General features: G+C 30.3%; 1 protein-coding gene across 1 annotated transcript; it reads left to right on the plus strand.

Moving 5' to 3' along the window:
* Positions 1–12776: 12776 nt before the first annotated feature.
* LOC137822436 (RING-H2 finger protein ATL63) lies at positions 12777–13806 on the plus strand. The gene has a single exon (XM_068627322.2). The coding sequence runs from the start codon at positions 12941–12943 to the stop codon at positions 13463–13465; it is 525 nt and encodes a 174-aa protein (XP_068483423.1). The 5' UTR covers positions 12777–12940; the 3' UTR covers positions 13466–13806.
* The last annotated feature ends 6492 nt before the right edge of the window (positions 13807–20298 follow it).

Below are 20298 nucleotides of genomic sequence, written 5' to 3' on the forward strand. Positions count from 1 at the left end.
CGTTTATATGGAAAAATATAATATGTCGATTTGGAATCCCACACACCATAATAACTGACAATGGCCGACAATTCATTGACAAAAAACTTATGGAATTTTATGCAGATTTGGGAATCAAGTCAACAAGCACTTCAGTTGAACATCCACAGACGAATGGACAAGCGGAGGCTGCAAACAAAGTTATTTTGGGACAATTGAAGAAGAGGTTAGGAAGTGCTAAAGGTTTATGGGCAAAGAAGTTACCAGAAATCTTATGGGCATATAGATGCACACCACAAACTTCAACTGGTGAAACACCATTCAACCTCACATATGGGATGGATGCAATGTTACCTGTAGAAGTGAATGAACCAACATTACGAAGGCAGATAAAAGACTGGAACATTAACAATGAATGCTTGAGAACCGACCTTGATCTTATTGAAGAACTTAGAGAGCGAGCAAAAATAAAAGAGGCAGTAGTAAAAAGAATGGCAATGAAAAGGTTCAATGCAAAAGTAAAATTCAAAGATTTTAAGGAGGGGGATTTGGTATGGAGAATGCGAACTGATGCACGAAAAGATCCACGACATGGAAAATTGGCATCTAACTGGGAAGGTCCATTCAGAATACTCGAAAATTTGCAAAATGGAGCATACAGATTGGAAACTTTAGAAGAAAAAATAGTACCAAGAACATGGAATACAAGTCATTTAAAGTTTTATTTTAGTTGAATTGGAAGATGTAAAAAGAAGACTTCGTGTATATATCTATCCATCAATGAAGAAGCATTATCCATTAACAATGTTTTGTTCATTTACATAACTTTCGGTCTTGGATGATTTCACTCCAAGTGAAAACCCACCCGAAAAGACATGTATTCATAAAACTTTCGGTCTTGGATGATTTCACTCTAAGTGAAAACCCACCCGAAAAGACATGTATTCATAAAACTTTCGGCCTTAGATGATTTCACTCTAAGTGAAAACCCACCCGAAAAGACATGTATTCATAAAACTTTCGGCCTTGGATGATTTCACTCTAAGTGAAAACCCACCCGAAAAATCGTACACTCATAAAACTAGTGGTCTCGGACGATTTCATTCCAAATAAAAACTCACTCGCATACCATACTTATGTTGATAATAAATTGGATAAGAAAGCCGACAAAATAAGAAATGTTCTTGGTCACTATAATAAATTATGAATCAATAACCCATTATAATATTTTGCATAAAACTTGATTTCATACGTTCATAGATTACAAAATTCGCAAAGAATCCGCTATTTTGAAACAACTTTCGGATAAAAACCGAAAGATACTTGGGGTGCGAACAAAACGTAATTGTATTAGAGATATTACAATTGAAAAGAATAAGTAGTTATAAACATGTTTCATAATAGGAGACTAAAAAAGTAAACATCTAGACGTAAACGTCAAACTGTTTACTAAAACATTTCAAACATGTAAACCGGCAGGTCACAATTAAACCGGCAGGTCACAATTACGCAAAGTATCCGATCAATAACGCAAGATAACAATTGACAAACCAATAAACTTTATACGTATTAAGGTTCTCAAAAAGACATTACATTAACAAAACGAATGTCCCCACATGGATTAGCATATCAAAAAGCATCCATACATGGATTAGTAGTTCAAAATAAATCTACTTTCGGCAAATAAACCTACGCCCCTCTAGCTCTCAATGTTGATATCTTCAGCATCAGTGTCTGGAATCTCGTTAGCCGGCACCAATTCACCCTTGTAAAAATCCTTCTTAACATCAAAGTTGCCTTCATCAAGTGGAATCTTGTAAAAATATTTTGCTTGCTGAAGCGCCTTCTCAAAACCAAGTTGATGTTGTTCAAATATAAAGCTTTCGGCTTCAAAAACGTTGGTCCTCAGCTGATTTATCTCTTCATCCATAAGTTTGATGGTGCTCTTGTCGGCTTCGTTCGTAGACAATAACGCTGATACCCTCTCATTCAACAATTGATTCTCTTTACGAAGTTGAGCATTTTCTTCACTAGACCTCAAGCTTTCATTCTTCAATTCAACAATTTCTTTTTTAAAATCTTCCTTTGCAACTTCTTGTTCACTTTTTTGTTTCTTCATCTCTTCTAGTTGTTCGAACAAAGAGCTCGTTTTCTCCTTATATTCAGCAAGGTCAGTCCTCAATTTCTCAAATTCAGATAAAGACACACAGTTTCCATTTTTCTCTTTCATCATTTTTCCAATCAACAAACTTCTACTCGACAATTCAATAATAGAATCCGCTAATGAAGCAGCATCCATATTTTTCAACATGTTATAAGACGATTCGTTAAAAGAAGTTTGGACAAACTTCGCATACTTCGTTGATGCACAAAAAATGGTTTCAGAGAGCGGTTCAGACGAAACATTCTCAACGCGGCGATGACGCCGAGAAGAAGAGTGTGATCTCTTGCTGCTTCTATCTCACTTCTTTGATTTTTTCGAAGGCCCGACAACATCAACATTGTGTGTAACTTCAACCACTTCAACAGGCGCAACACGCTCCGCTCCTTCCATTTCAACAACAGGATTCACCACATTTTCACGCCGAGGAGTTACATCACCTACCTTGTTTAGCAGCTTCGAAAAATAAGACCGAGCTTTCGGATTTGTGCTTGCCATCAAAGCTGAAAATCAATAAAAAAAACTTAGCAAAGTTAAAAAACTCATCCTATAAAACAAGAAAATGAAGAACAACCACCTACCAATAAGATCTTCTCGAGGATGGGATGAAGTATACAATTGTAGCAAGGCGCGAGTGGGAACTTGGTACGAGAGGTGACTGAAAACTTCAATAACATGACGATCGGCCGCCCCCATTGAGTGAAAAGGTATTGAATTAAACTTCACGGGATCTCTTGTCCAGTAAAGAGGAAATTTTGGAGAATCTCCATTGAAAAATACTCTTTTCCTATCGGCTCTATTAGAATTTTGAAAAAACCTCCCTTAAAATCCTTATATGATGATGTAAAAGGTTTAAGGAAGCAAACGTTGGATTTACTAATAAGAGATAGCCATCCTGGTCGTTTACCAGGCCGAGAACTATAATAGTACAAGAAAGAAGCAGGACTAGGAGAAATTGACAGTAATTTACACAAAATACTAAAAGCTTGCATTGCAGCCCAACCATTAGGTTGAAGCTGAGTAAGAGCAACATTAAGAAAATTAAGAACGCCTATTTGAAAGTTGTTCAAAGGCAATCGAATATGAAGGTCTCTAAAAAAGCAAGCATAAAAATAAAAAAATTCATAGCTATCATCTTCTCGGCCATGGCAAACATTATCAACATCTCCAACACGCCGAAAAGAAATAATATCGTTTTCAATGTCAGAATAATAAATCTGAGAATGAGAAAGAAAACTACGAAGTTCAGTAGCAGAACGATACTTTGAAAAATATTCCCGAACTTTAGGGTTAACCCACTGATAACCTGGACGAAGGTTTTTCCGAGGCAATATAAATTTGACTTCTTGAGGAACATCAATAGTAGGGGCTCCATTGGAATCATTCATGCAAGAAGGGGTAGCAGATGAAGACTTTGAGTCTGGATGATCCTCTTCTCGAACCACTCGCCCAGTTGATTCACCACCCGCGCTCGAACAATCATCACTAGCAGAAAAGCTTGAAAGAGACATTACCTTTGCCAGAATCAACTGAAGATGGAAAATGAACTTCTTGTTTAATAGCAATAAGTTTCACAATCGTAAAAAAGGCTCAATGAGGAACCTATTTATAACCCACGCGAACCCTAGAATTTGAAACGTTGTGATCACACAATTATTCAAAAAGATATATGATCTAATGGTTAAAATAGGCATTTCATGTCAAATCATATATTTTCATAAAAGTAAATTACGAAAACCAAGACATTAAATACCAAATCAAATCAAAACTCAAAACTATTATATTATATTAAGACACAAATACTTTTCTTTAAATATAAATAAACTATTCTTGTCTCGGGGGCCAGTGTACTGGTAGCCTAAAACCGAGAGGTATAGGCCGAGAACTACATGTTAAATAACCAAAGTGATAAGTTAAAACCGAGAGGTCTGGACCGAAACCTGAAAGGATAATGGAAATTATAATAAAACCCAATTTAAATAAGGAACTTGCACAAGGGGGTGTAAAAATAATAAAAAGGTGTAAAAAGAAAGTCCAAAAGTACTGTAGAAGGCCCATCAACGAAACCCTATAAATAGGAGGTCAGCACAAGAAAAAGGTAAGAGTGATTTTATCTGAAAAACCATTAAATTGTTTCTGACTTTGGCATCGGAGCGACTTGCAGGTACATCCCCCCACCTGTGAGGAATACCAGCCGAAAGGAGCAGCCGAGAAGAGCAGCCGAGAGGAGCAGCCGAGAGTGCCAGCCGAGAAAAGTAGCCGAGAGTCCAGCCCAGGAAGTAGTTCAGCCCAAGAGGAAACCGAGAGTCCAGCCCGAGAAGTAGTTCAGCCCAATAGGAAATACCATTTTGGTCGTCTTGTCATTTTGGTTCGAGTGTTCTTGGTCCTTTTTGTAAGAACATTTATTATTAATAAAAAAAATATATTAAAAATAAAATTATTTTACAATATATAAGTGAAGATAAAATTTGAATTGATTTTTCAACCTATTTTACAAATTTCAATTAAGTTTAAATACACTTTCTAATATCTCACCTTCAATTGATTCCAACTTTAAATGTTAATGCGGGCAACTGTTAGCATACCACTTTCACGTGTATCTAAAATGTACAAAAAAATTATACCTTGAAACCATATAAAATAAAGTATCTTCACTTTACGACCCCTATTTTAAGATATAATAATAATAATAATAATAATTTATATTAAGATATAAAAAATATAATTAAAATATTAATATATTAAATTGTGAAGATGTTGTTTTTCTTAAGAATATATCAATATATCATCTCTATCTTAATTATATAACATGACATCATAAAGTAAATAGTGATAATTTACATACTTTTATACTCTTGTCATATTATATATATCTCTTATAATTTTCTTTCTTTCTATATAAATATCCATGAAAACATTTTCTAAAAGTAAAACCATGAATCTTCTGAGAAAAAAAATAAATGGACATCCATCCAACACCATTATTATAAATAATAATAATAACAATAAAGTCATATAAATAAATTTTGATGAGGTATTTGGTAAAAAATAGTAATTTTTCTAGCATCACTCATGTTGTTTCTGTATCTTAAAGTATACGTGGAAAGAAAGTTCATGTGGAGTCCACTCAGATTTATACAGAAAGCCAACTCAGAACACTCAATTATCAATTTACTCGGTAATTTTATTCAACATATAATTGAAAAATAATAATAAAAACAATTATATTTCTTACAAATTTCAACAAATAAAAATTCAAGATTAATATATTAAAAAATTATTGTATTAACTTTATTTTCTTCTTAATTATTATTTTTTAATTAAAAGATTCTTTCAGTGTAATGAATTTTATTTTTTTTACATCTCTCAAATGAGTTCTTTCTGACCGGTTTTGTCGTCAATTCGAATTGTGACTCATTTACTTTGAATTGTCATTACTTACATCTACACATGAAAAATTAATAAAAATAATTTAATTAAATTAAAAAAAATATTAGGTACTCAAATATAAATTAATAAAAAAATCAAATTTATGAGAGACTTAAAATTAATTAAACCATAATAATAATTAAAGTTTGATTGCTTACATGTAAGCAAGTGAAAAAAATTAATATGTTAAAAATTGTTTAATTATATTTTCTCTTCTTACTAACATTTGCAGAAATATTTTTAAGTAATTAATTATTTAATTAATGTAAACCTTAATTTTTAATTAAATTTAATTTTTATTTCCAATTTATTAAATAATTACTTCTTATATTAAATCATATATCAATTTTAATTTATATTCATTCTTATTAAATGTTAGCTAAAGATATTCAGAACATTCATTATATTATCCAATATTTTTATTCAATGAAATTCAGTGAAATTTTTTTATTCATTTTCCTTCACTTTTTATCTTATTTCTCTCAATCAAAATAATATCGTCTTTCACTCTATTTCTCTCATTTTTTTACTCTCTCAAATCTAACTTTCAATCCAAACAAACTCGAAATTTATAAGTCCATAATTTTAATGTAAAATTAAGATCTATAAAAAAACATATTTTATAATAATAGTAAATTTATTGTTACCCTTATCATTTTTTAATATTAAAAAATATGCAAGAAACATAATATTTTACATAACAATAATAATCATTTTTTAAACATGCTATAAATCAATTTAAATCAAAACATCACAAAATTGGGTATTGAAATAATATATTGGGTATATCTAAAGAAATTTTGAAACAATGTTTATATTTTTGTCTCCAAAATTAAATTAGGTATTTTCTTCTTGTGGTTACTTTAATCTTTTTATATTATATCAAGTTATTTGTAATAATTGGTCATTTTTTTTATACATGTTTGATGATATTTTTAGCAAATCAATCCTAATATTTGAATTATAATTATATATAAGATTCATTCCCTCTTTAATAGTGTGGAGGAAATGACTCTTTATTTTAAAGATTAAAAAAAGAATGAAACCTTAAAAAACACAATAATTCATGATATATGCTTTAAAAATTAGGGAGAAAAGGAAGTTCGTGAAGAAAAAAAAAGTTTTTATCTTATATCTATTGAGATAATGTCAATAGAGTTGATATCTAATGTTTTATTTGTTTTGGAGTGTGCACATTAATCATAATTTTCTTTGCGATTTTTAGGTTTTTCTTTACAAAGTGTGATTGTTTTTGTTTTTGCTAATTTATAATTTTTTTCTCATTTAGCTTTCTTGCCATTTACTTTATTTTACATTTATGGTTTTTTTTTATTAATGTTTTCACTTTCTTTATTCTTTACTCATATCTCACTTTCCAAATTTATTCACTTAATTATTTATTTATTTGCTTTTTTAAATTTTACGTGTTTGTAGATTTCTACGTATACTTCATTATTTTTTAATCCTTTATCTAAAAAAGCATTAGAAAATTTATTTTAATTATATTAAAATTGTTGGGAAAAACGGGTAATTTTCCCACTAAAACATAATCCTAACAAAGCTACCCGACAAATAATATTGAATAAATAAAGCGGAATAATAAAAGAGACAAAGAGGAAAAACACACCGAAAATTGTTAACGGAGTTCGACCAATTTAGCCTAATCTCCGAGCACAGCAAAAACAATTCACTTTTATTATTATGGGAGAAGATATTACAAATTGGGATATATAACAGTGAAGGAGAAGAGTTTAATTTATAACCCTCAAACCTCCTTCTCAAACAATGAACCCACTGATGTGGGACTTGGGATTAAGCCAAAATCAACAAATCTCTCACCTAAAACAAATCTTCTCAAAACATAACAAAAACAAACTTTGCGGTGCTTCAAATTTGCGCCTCCGGGCGCCAACTTCAAATGTGCAAGATATTAACCAAGTTTAAACAGTGTTCAAACTTGGTTCTTGTAACTACCTTGTCTTGTAGCGAACATCTTCTTTATTAGGAAATCCTTCTTTCTTTGCAAATACCCATTTGCACCCAATTGCCTTCTTACCTTTCGGTAATTGTGCCAGCTTTCACGTCTTGTTCTTCTTCAAAGACTGCATCTCCTCTTCCATCGCACTTGCCCAATTACCACTCTCTGAACTCATAATGGCTTCTAGGTAAGTGGATGGAATGTCATCAACAACTGGAAGTGCATAGGCAACCATATCCATGAAACGAGCAGGCTTCTGAATATCTCGTCTCTGTCTTCTAACTGCAATTGGCACTGATTGCTGTTGAGATTCTTGGGTAGGAACCTCTTCCTCATCTGACTCTTCTTCTACCATAGGAGAGTCACTTGTGGTATTTCGTGTTGGGATCACCACTGTCGGCTCAAACTCCACCTGCTTCCGGGCATACTCCACCTGTTGCGGAGTACTATCAGCTCTTTCTAGATTTACCTTCTTTAACATGGCAGATTCATCAAAGGTAACATCCCTGTTGATAATCGTCTTCTTTGCCTCTAGACACCACAAACGGTATCCCTTCACTCCAGGACTAAAGCCCATGAAAAGAGCTTTCTTTGCCCGTGGATCCAACTTTGATTCAATCACATGATAATATGCAATAGAACCAAAAACATGCAAAGAATCATAATCAGTTGCAGGTTTTCCAGACCATACCTCTAACGAGGTTTTTCCATCTATAGCAGATGATGGCAAACGATTGACGAGATGTTGAGCGTATGTCACAGCCTCAGCCCAAAACTCTCTGCCTAACTCAGCATTAGACAACATACAACGAACTTTCTCCACAAGTGTCTTGTTCATACGCTCCGACACCCCATTCTGATGTGGTGTTTTTCTAACAGTGAAGTGTCGAACTATGCCACAATCTTGACATACCTTCAGGAACAGATCACTCTTGTATTCTCCTCCATTGTCTGTTCGGAGAACCTTAATCTTCCTTCCTGTCTGGTTTTCAACTTGAGCTTTCCACTTAAGGAAAATTTCAAGCACATCATTTTTGTTCTTCATAGTAAACACCCAAACTCTCCTGGAAAAATCATCCACAAAAGTGACAAAATAATGCCTACCTCCGATTGACGGAGTCTTGGCAGGTCCCCACACATCTGAATGCACATAATCCAGAATACCCTTGGTATTGAGAATTGCAGTGCCAAACTTCACTCTTCGTTGTTTTCCCAGAACACAATGCTCACAAAATTCAAGTTTGCAAGCCTTCGTACCTTTCAACAATCCCTGCTTGGTAAGAATTTGCAAGGATTTCTCTCCAGCATGTCCCAACCTCATATGCCACAACTTCGTTGCCTCAACATCCTTCTTAGAGCTAGAAGTTACTGCCGCTACTGTCCCCACCACTGTACTACCTTGATAGTAATACAAATTGTTCTTCATCACGCCTTTCAACATCACCAGTGCTCCTGAAGTTGCTTTAAGAATTTCATCTCGCATCGTCACAACTAGGTCTTTAGATTCTAAAGCCCCCAATGAGATGAGATTCTTCTTCAACTTTGGCATGTACCGTACATCCCGCAAAATTCTGGTGGATCCATCATGATTCTGCAACTTGATTGAACATATCCCAGTTGTCGTACATGGATTATCATTACCCATGTAAACAACCCCGCCATCAAGTTCTTGAAATTCAAAGAACCAATCCCGAATGGGACACATATGATAGGTACAACCTGAATCCAATATCCACTCATCTGGATACGATGATGCTGAAAGCGAGGCAATTAAAGAGATATCTGATTCCACATCACTTTTGCAGTCTGCAACATTTGCATCTTGTGGAGCCTTCTCTTTCTTCTGCAGTTTTGGACAGTCTTTCTTCCAGTGTCCTTTCTCATGACAGAAAGAACACTCATCTTTGGCAACGGCTCGACCTTTAGACTTAGACATCCCTCTTCTCTCCTTTGTTTGGCTTTGCTGACGACCTCTTGCCACCAATGCTTCTTCTGATGTCGTTGATTTGGTTTTCATCTTATCCTGCTTTCTCAATTCATGACTATATAAAGCAAAACAAACAGCATCTAACGACATATTCTCCTTCCCGTGAAGGAGCGTAGTCTCCAAATGTTCAAATTTATCAGGAAGAGATGATAACAACATCAAAGCCAAATCCTCATCCTCAAACTTCACATCTAAATTCAACAGGTCTGCTACTAATTGATTAAACATAGTGATGTGTGTATTCATAGTAGTACCTTGTTGGTAGTCAAATCGGAACAACCTTTTCTTCATCAGGAGCTTGTTCTGACCACTCTTCTTCAGAAACTTGTCCTCCAATGCCTTCCACAGTTTGTGTGCAGAAGTCTCGTTTTTTACAGCGTACTTCTGCTCTCTGGACAGGCAGGATCGAATAGTTCCGCATGCTAACCGGTTGATGATACTCCAATCTTTCTCCTCTACCTCTTTTGGTTTCTCTCCTTCAATAGCAATATCAAGACCCTGCTGAAAAAGAGAGTCCAAGACCTCTCCTTGCCACATGCCAAAATGTCCAGTGCCATCAAATATTTCCACCGCCAATTTCAAAGTGGACACTGGGAACCTCGACCATGATGACGAGGAGCCCGACACTCTGGATACATCCTTCGCTTCTTCTTCTTGATTTGCCATTACAAACTCAAAATATAATATTCAATATCACAAATAATTTCAAACAACCCAAGGCGAACCTTCAGCTCTTGATACCACTTGTTGGGAAAAACGGGTAATTTTCCCACTAAAACATAACTCTAACAGAGCTACTCGACAAATAATATTGAATAAATAAAGCAGAATAATAAAAGAGATAAAGAGGAAAAACACACCCGAAAATTGTTAACGGAGTTCGGCCAATTTAGCCTAATCTCCGAGCACAGCAAAAACAATTCACTTTTATTATTATGGGAGAAGATATTACAAATTGGGATATATAACAGTGAAGGAGGAGAGTTTAATTTATAACCCTCAAACCTCCTTCTCAAACAATGAACCCCACCGATGTGGGACTTGGGATTAAGCCAAAATCAACAAAAACATCTTAAATACGAAATCAATATATATATATATAAATAATTGGGACTCTATTATTCAAAAATATTATTTTCTTAGAAGAAATTAAAATCAAACTTATTTATGTGATATGGTTTTAAAAGTTAATTATATTAACGTGTTTCATAAAAGTAGTTTTAGTTAATTTACAAGAATTGTAAATTATTCAAGTTAAAAATGTTATAATATTACTAGCTCAAATGAAATAAACCTGTAATTTTTTTAAGTTTAAATCAATGGACATAATTTTTTTTATATACAAAACAATTAGAAACTATAAAACATCACAAAATAAAGTAGAAATTTTAACAAATCAAACCCAAACATGGGTGAGAAAATGTACAACTTATTTTGTTGAATGTGGAGTTTGAAATAAAAAAAGAGCCTCTTAAATCCAACACGAACATTGTCTAATCCAGGATTAACCTGTACAAACAATTCACATTAAGCTTATTTTAGACACTTAAAAGAGAAAAATATCTGTTTTTCCATCTCTACCTAAACAAACATTAACTTTCATTAGTAATTTTTAGTACCTGAAATTCAAAGCAAACATTAATAGTTGCTGCTATTTTCCTACTCAACCAAACAATTATTGAAGGAATGTTTGGCTCTTTGATCCAACAAACAAACCACCAAAAATATTGGTAAGTATAGTAGATGTTTTCAAATTTAAGATTAATTTAATTTTAATAAATTTATTTAATAAAAATGAATTCATTTTAAGTTTGAAATGTAAAACCAAATTTGAAATATGGTTCATTTTGTCCTTAAAAGGCACCTTAATGGATTGAAGGAAAAAGAAGTATATAAACTATCATTGGCTTATACTCTTAAGTAATGTGAAACTATATTAGCGGTACCGGAACAAGCTATTCAGTCGAGATCAAAGGAGAGTGGTTTCCCACTAGTTGAGTGGCTTGAGACACATTTTCGTTCCTAAAGATGACGCTATTGTTTCGACCTCAAGTCCAAAAGATAACATCGCCAAGGTCAATCACCGCATCTGGAATATTGTCCGTTTTGGAGATCGATGTTGTATCACGATTTTATCCTTAAAAGGCGCCTCAACAAATTGAAAGAAGAAAGAATATATAAATAGTCTTTTAGGATACGAAAACAAAAAATCTACAGTAGAGAACAAAAATATATATTTTTTAATTAATTCTGAAAGATGAGGGAAATTTGGAAGTGTGGAGTGCTGTTTTTCTTACTATTTTGAAAATCTGTAGTGCCCCTCCGTCTCACCATTGATGATGGCAATTTACGTTGGAAGAGTCCATTTTCACAACTCAAATTGCACTAATTCCTAATTCCTCCTTTCAAATAATAATCCAATGGAAAGTCACATTATAAAATTAATAATAATTATTATTATTATTATTACCATATGAATGAAATTAATCTCAGTACATCAGAAATGAATAGACATAAAAATGGTACTTAGGTTTTACCCAAATAGGCTTGGAAAAAAGTTGAGGCAATAAAGAGAGGAAGAGAACGTGCAAGAGAGACATGACACTTATCAACAAATTTCTGGTCACTCTCACCCATTCTTCTTCACTGCCCCCCTCATAGTACATTTCCTTGTCTCCTCCTCTTAGTCCTCTCTAAAACACTAATATTCCATCACACATTATAGTACTCAACTTCACCATAAAAAGAAAAAAAAAAACACCTACCATATTCATATTCTACCCTTCAATCATAACATAATCACCACCACTTTTACCTTTAACTAGTTAACATTACTTTTATAAAACCTATCAAAACTTTTCTTCAATTAGTAACTAGTAACATTCTTTAATGAAAGCTATCAAAACTTTTCTTTAATTACTAAAATTAAGAGTTATACTCAGATATACAATCTCCTATTGATAATACGAAATAAAGGATATTTTGATTGTTTCATACAAAAACTGAAATTTTAAAGAGATAAATGTAATTGTGTTGTCAATGTATCATTTCTCTTATAAATATTCAAAAATTATAAAATTTGAATTAAGAAAGAAAATGAATTTTACATTATATAGTATAATAATAAAAAATATATTTAATTTTTTTTAATTAATTTATTGAAAAGTTGTCTTCAAAATAAAATGATTAAATTAGAAGATGGCTGAAATGGGATAGAGTAGGTGAAGAAAAAAAGAACTCAATAATCACATCTCCTAAACTAGAACACTATTGGGTAGATAAGGGTGTAGAGTGAGTTAGTTGATTCGTTGTCTACAAAATAATATTCTCCAGCTTCTTCTCTCTCTCTCTCTCTCTCCCAATCTCACCAAAACCCCATCATCATCATCATCATCATCATCATAACATGGGTGATGTTCTAAGCCCTTTCACAGTCTCATCCCCTCCTCCACCCTCTTCCTCTTCCAAGAACAACACCATGCCCATGTTGTACTACGGTCTTGTGGTGGTCGGAACCGCCGCCATAGTGCTCGCCATATACAACCTCCTTCTCCTCAGACGCGGCCACGCGCGGTCGCCGCCTTCCGGGGCGAGTTCCAACGGTTTGGGAACAACAATTGACGGCGTTTCGGAGATAACGAGGAGGTTGGAGAGTCAACAAAGACAGTTGCTGTCGAGCTTCAAGTACAAGAAAGAAGAGGTCGGAAAAGAAAAAAAAGAAGAAGAAGAAGAAGAAGATTTTGAATGCCCTGTTTGCTTGTCGGTTTATGAAGAAGGAGAAGAAGTGAGGAAGCTTCCACAGTGCAAACACTATTTCCACGTTCTTTGCATAGACATGTGGCTCTTCTCTCACTTCGATTGCCCCATTTGCAGAACACCCGTTCTCGACAATTCTCTCCATGCCTTCATTGAATCCGGTCGCATCTCATAGTTCAGATTATACACAATAAATTATTACATGCCGCAAAGCTTTTCAGTTAATTTTCACTGCCATCAAAATTTTGTTAAGTTTATCAAAACTGTTATGTCTTGTGAAAATTAATTCGGACTTTCGTGGTTTAATAATTCACTGGGGTGGGTCCTTTTTTCTTTGGTGGAACACTGACTCAGTGAGTGAACTACAACTTGAACATCACCAGATTAGGTTCATTTCGGAGCAGTTTAGGAACCAATACCCAGGACCAAATTTTACCTTGTTTTCGTTTCTTTGACATTCGATATGTGTAAACCATTTTTCAGAGATTCATACTATATTTTTTATACCCTCATTAATATCTATCTTCTACCCTCTCACGTAATCATGTTTCAAATGTTTTTAGTTTATAAATCCAAAATAAAATATTTTCTTTTTTGAAGGTAATGTTTTGTTGTTAAAAAATGTTTGAGTAGGTTGAAAGATGAAAATATATATAATTTTTTTTTAATTGAGTAATGTGAAACTATATTAGACGTACGAGAAGATATCCTATTCTCATCTACTATTTTTAGTATATTTATTTTTTTATTAATTGTTTAGGAAGCTGATATATGTTGATAGTCATTATTGTTTTACACTATCATTTGACAATTAAAAACATGGATGACAATGCGGGCCGAGCCGCCCCACACCTTAAAATATAGGTCGGGTTGGCTCGCCTCGCACAAAGAGTATGAGCTCATTTTACTGATTTTTTTCACATAAAAAAATATATTTTTTTAAAAGTTAAAATTTCATTAACTTTTTATTTATTTATGTGGATCAATGGGCTGCGGATTATGCGGGACGGATCAAAACGGATCAACGAGTTAGATTAGTGAGTCTGTCTTACATTTTTTGATTGAGGATTGCGGGACGACCTGCGTGGTCCGTCCTGCATTGTCATATGTAGATATTTTATTTATTTTTATTTTTATTAATTAAATATAATATTTTATTATTAAAAAATAAGAAAAATATGAATGTGAAAGAATGAAGATGAAGTTTTTTTATATAATGATTTTAGTTTAGTTCTCATATTTACTTGTATTTTTTTATTTTTAATAATAATTTTATATGATGATAAATTAATTTTTGTTATTGAGATATCAGTCTAATCAAAATATAAGTTTTACAGTGATATCAAATATAAGAACTTTTATTAAAAAATAAAATAAAAATGAAAGTGAAGATTAGGAACTTTGTGGGAGTTAGGGGACCGGGGCGGCTTGTAGGTGCATTTGATTGGTTGGGCATATACCATTGGATTTGGTCCACATGAGTCCACATCTTTCCCTAATTCATTTCTTCATCATTGCTAAAACATATTACTACTTTTCAAATTTCATACATATTTTTTATTACAAATTTTAAATTTAATTTTATGCACCATCACTCTCCATATTACAGAATCTTTACTAGAGTCTAATAGGAAGGTTAAATAAATCTATATTTGTGAAAATATCAATTTTTATTGATGTTAACTAAAATAAATCTATAAGTGTGAGTATGCCAATTTTTTTGTTAATGTTACCTAAATATATTTTAAATGAATCAATATAATAATAAACATAGATATTTAACTTTTTTAAAGTAATTATCAGGAATAATATGTGCATATTTATTGGTTCTCATATTGGTCATTGATATCAATTATATAAAAATGTTTTTAAGTTTATTTGATGCTTTATTTTTAAATTTGTACAATTATAATTTATTTTTTATTATTTGACATCCAAAAGAAAAGAAAAATTATGTTATTTTACATGAATTCTTAATAATATTATATTTTATTTCCTATAATTTTTTAATTTTTTTAATAAATATTTAAGTGGGATACTTGTTATTCGAAAAAGACAGATAATGGACAAAATTGTTTACACTTTAATAGTAAAAAAAATCATTTAAAAATATTTTTTAATTAAAATATTCTATTATAATAAAATAATAATATTTTTGTATGAAGGTATCATTACCCGATACAAATTTTATATTCGTCAGCATGATGAAAAGAAGATTATTATCAGTTTCTATATCAACGTCAGAAATTAACATAGTCAAATACATAGAGTGTCTTATTTTGTTGTAGTCTCTAAATCAACTTATTAATATCCTTGTTAAATTATTATTATATTATTCTTATTATTTTTATGTAAAGTTTGTCACCGATGTATACAAAAAAATGTAATCTGAGAATGAATTTAATTGAAAATTAAATATTAATGTATTTAGCATTAGATTTTTAAAATCTAAAATTTAAAATTATAAATTCAATAGAAAAAATATATGTTTTGCTTTCTAACTTTAAAATGTTTCAGTTTAGAATAATTATTTATCCATTTTAGCGTGTAGCTATTGAACTGCATTTATACTACTTGTCCTTAAGTGGTAGCATCTTCAACTTCAATTTGGCTCTATTTGAAAGATAATGTTCGCAGGAACAAAAAACGATGTAACATAATACTAGAAACGAAAATGGACACGTAAATTGTTTTTTTTTCTTACGTCATGAATGCATTTTTTTTTAGAAAAATCTTGATAGAAGATTAAAACACAATACTCCGCGTTGTATATGAAAATTGAAGGACATTAATTCATGTCCAATCAAATAACTATTAGGTTCTTTTTTATAGAGATAAGTAGATAAGGTTTAGTTTTTCATAAATTAAAAAGAAGGAAGTACAATATTTAGTAAGATTAAATTAATAAATAATTATGCTTAGTGCTTGCTTATAAATATTGGATTAAATTGGTTAATGTATCGGTCTGGGTGAGTTAATTACTCTGTCTCAGCGACTGACCAATTGTATTAATATATATTTAAGGTGTTTCAATAAATGACAATAGTGAGAGTTATGAAAATTGTCTATGAATCATTATCATGTTCCACCGAATCTGGGATAAACAGCTAATACTGATTTAGTGAAAAATATTGATTTATTAAAAATATTCTTAAAATATACCAATATACTTCCCTATAAATCAGAAAATCATGTTAGAAATCAGTTAACATTGATATTCGATAGATTCGGTCAATCACAACACATACCCATGACTAAACACTATAAATAGACCCTTTACAGGGGTGTAAGGTATGTTTTAATCAATTTTCATATACACTTTTAACACAGAGTACTTACTTGATCGTCGAAGTACCCTTTTCAGGTAAACCCCGACTAAGCACCAACAATTTAAGGAGGAGACTTGAAGTGAGGAGCGAGAGACAACCATCACATCAACAATTGTACGACTAGTTTCAGATACTATTTAGACTCACTTTGTCTATACAAATATAATTAGTGTTTGATTTGATAACTATCACGTTTTATTTGTATGTACACTATTTAATGTTAATTCATGGATTGGTGCATATAAATTAGTGCATAAGGTGATATAAAAAGATTAGTACATAATTACGATAGGATACTTAATTACAAATAGATCGGTACTAATTTTTTTACTATCTAATTGATTAGATGATTTGCATTTTATAGTCTTTGAATAGGAAGAGATCGGTGCAAGCAATTTTTTGCCATACTAATTAGATGGTGTACATTTTCAAATACTAAATCACAAAAAGATGAATGCAAATTATATATTGTATGTCGATTAAATGTATTGCTTATTGATAAACAAGAAGAGATTAGTGCAAATTATTTATTTGAAAATAATAGCACACTCTTTAGTCTTAATTGAGAGCTCTTGGACTCTTTATATAATTTTTAGTGTTTAAGCCTTTTAATACGTTGTGAACATTCATTTATGTTTTTCTATAATTTAGTAATCACGTGTTTCAATATAAAGAATTATTCAAATAATGAAAATGATTTAGAGAGACTCAAGATATAAGTAGAACTACAAATATTTAAGGAATGAAGTCAAGTTAAAAGATGCTTAACATTGAGCTAAAGATCCTTAAATAGATAATATAAATATTGAAAAATGAGAGATCTCATATGTTTATTAAAAAAAAATTTATACAAGTGTTTAAACCTCCTAATAATAAAATAAAAATTTAAATTAAATAAATAAAAAGGACAAAGATTATATTTAGTTATATAGTTATGTCTTATATTATTTATAAGATAGTGATTGAATTATAATATATCATTAGTTGTAGTATACTAATTAAAGTTGATTTATAATTAATTTATTGAGATTTGAGCATCTTCATAGTATATAGGTATAAAGTAATTTGATTTTATTTTTTAATTATAATTTAAAATCCAAATCAAATCGATATGCTGAAAAAAAATTCCAAAAAAATCTTTAAAAATTAATGTTAACAGAGTTTCAATTTTTTTAATCAATTTTTTATTGTTTTATTAATTGGTTTAGTTTTTAACATTCCAAATTATAATAATGTAGACTAATCTTACCTACTAAAAAATGAGAAAACAACAAAGAAGAAAAGAAAGGGCAAAAATGTCTTTTAAGAAAATGTTAGCCGTGATTTGAAAGGAGATGAGAGTCGAGTCTACCGTACGCGCATGTCCATATATCTTACAAAACTCCATCAATCGTATCCATCCACTATGGAAATGCAAAGAAGTGTACTAAAACAATCAATGGTGATATATATTGACCTAAAAATCAATTTATACAACTTTTTTATATACCTTTTTAAATTCTTATTTTTAATTCATTCACTATTTTCATCTTATTAAAAAAAAGCTAAGTTTGTTTTTTTACTTTTGTCTCTTATAAAATGTTTAAAAAAAAACTTGTTAAAAATACTCTTAATATTTTTTTCTAATACTATCAATATGTAGTTTCATATCGTTTAGAAGTTAAGGTAAAAAAAATTTAAATACATATTTCTCCCTTAATCCACCGAGACGTCTTTTAAGGTTAAGGACAAAATTATGATTGAACACCAATCTCCAAAACAGACAATACATCAGATATTGTGATTGACAGACTTGAGATTGGAAGATTGACGCCGTCTATGAGAACCGTAAATTCTTTTCTGGGTATCATAAATCTTTTCCTTAGCCCTGGACCAAAGACTATGATTTCCGTACGACCAATATATAGTCTCACGTCGTTTAGGAGTTGAGGTTAAGAGTAGTTTAAATACACATTTCTCTCTTAACTTCACCGAAACGCTTTTTAAGAACAAAACATACAAAACAAATAATATTTCTAACGATATTATCTTTCGAACTTGACATTGACGTTGCAACAGTTAAAAAAAAAACAATTAAAAAAAACATAAATAATTATGAAAATGGAGATCTAATCTCTTCCTAGTATTGGAACATCAATAGAATCCTTGATGCAAAAACACCATTTGTTGTCCTCGATTTGGTTGATTAAGGTCTTCAAAATATGATGGAAGTGTTTCGACAACGAGGTATTTTGTTTAATTTTAAATTGAATACCACTGTTTTTTATAATCTGATATTTTTTATAATCAATCCTTTTTTAAATAATACAAGTAACAACCGAATTCTCACCTTATATAATAATCAGTTCTATTTTGGAAAAAAAAGTTAATATACACTAAAAAATTATTATTAAATAGAAATTAATTATTATATTAATTAAATTATATCATATTTTAAAAAATAAAAAATTATTGATATATAAAATAATTTTTATTATTAACAAAAATTATAAACTAGTTTTTAAACAATATCTCATTAGCGCATTTAACTATTTTAAATTAAAAATTATTTTTAATTAGATATTAATTTATAAATTTTATTAATAATAAAAATTATTTTAGATTTGAATAAATTTTTTAATATTTAAAATAGTATCTGATTTAGTTAATATAATAATTAATTATTTTTTATTTTTAAAATTAATTTTTATTTAATAATTTTTTTAAGTAAAAGTTTTATTTAGAGAATTATTTTTTTACATCCGTACATGGAGAAAATTTCTCAGTTCTAAATAAGTATCAAATTTTAAATTAAAATTATAAAACCAATTTTTAGTGGTCGAAAATTGCTTTTTTATAATATTTTTAGTGAGCTTTAAATTACATTTTTTTTGAAATAATACAAATATTCTATATGTGGAATTTTACTTTGGAATTTAAAATTTATGATGTTGTATTAGAGGTATTAGATTTTGATTTACTTTTATTTGGTATTGTCATAAATCAATTTTTAAATAAAAAGTTTGACAGTAAAATATGGTTACAAACTGCAATTCTAAATCTACTAAACTTTATTTTGTTAGGTAAACTGTGCCTCTAATAATAATATCGACAAAGAGAAATAAAATAACATTTTTAAATTGTAGTAACTAAAAAAATATTTTTTATTTTAGAGCATCAAAGTAAAAAAAAAAAAACTCAAATTTGAGAAAGTAAAAAAAAAAATATTTAAAAAAAACTTCAAAATTAAAGAAAATGAGACCTCTTTTGTTATTATATATTATCACATTAATTTTTTAAAATAAGTTTTAAAATTATATTATGTTATATCACAGTGATAAACTAATATTTTTTATTGTAATTGTCAAAATACATTTTTTTATTATTATTCTATATTTGTTTTTATATCCATAGGATATATTTCTACTTCAGAAACATTACTCCTTTATAATTTTTAAAAGAGTTCAAGAAATATTTATATATTTCTACCATGTTAATAATATAATGGAATTTTCTATAACTTTCATTAATCGAAACACCTTAATAAAATGGACTAATTGAAATAAAAATTAAATATAAAAGAGATGACTTATATCATTATTTGAAAGTTTAATTCTTAAATATTATTGAGCATAAATTGTGAATACAAATCACTTTATAAAAGCCATAAAATTGATATGACTTGTCACTGAAAACACTT

Source organism: Phaseolus vulgaris, chromosome 9, assembly GCF_051622355.1.
Source record: "Phaseolus vulgaris cultivar YP4 chromosome 9, ASM5162235v1, whole genome shotgun sequence".
NCBI classification, from domain to species: domain Eukaryota; kingdom Viridiplantae; phylum Streptophyta; class Magnoliopsida; order Fabales; family Fabaceae; genus Phaseolus; species Phaseolus vulgaris.

Excerpts from the sequence above, each read along its gene's own strand:
- LOC137822436 (XM_068627322.2), top strand. The coding sequence starts at position 12,941 with ATGGGTGATGTTCTAAGCCCTTTCACAGTCTCATCCCCTCCTCCACCC.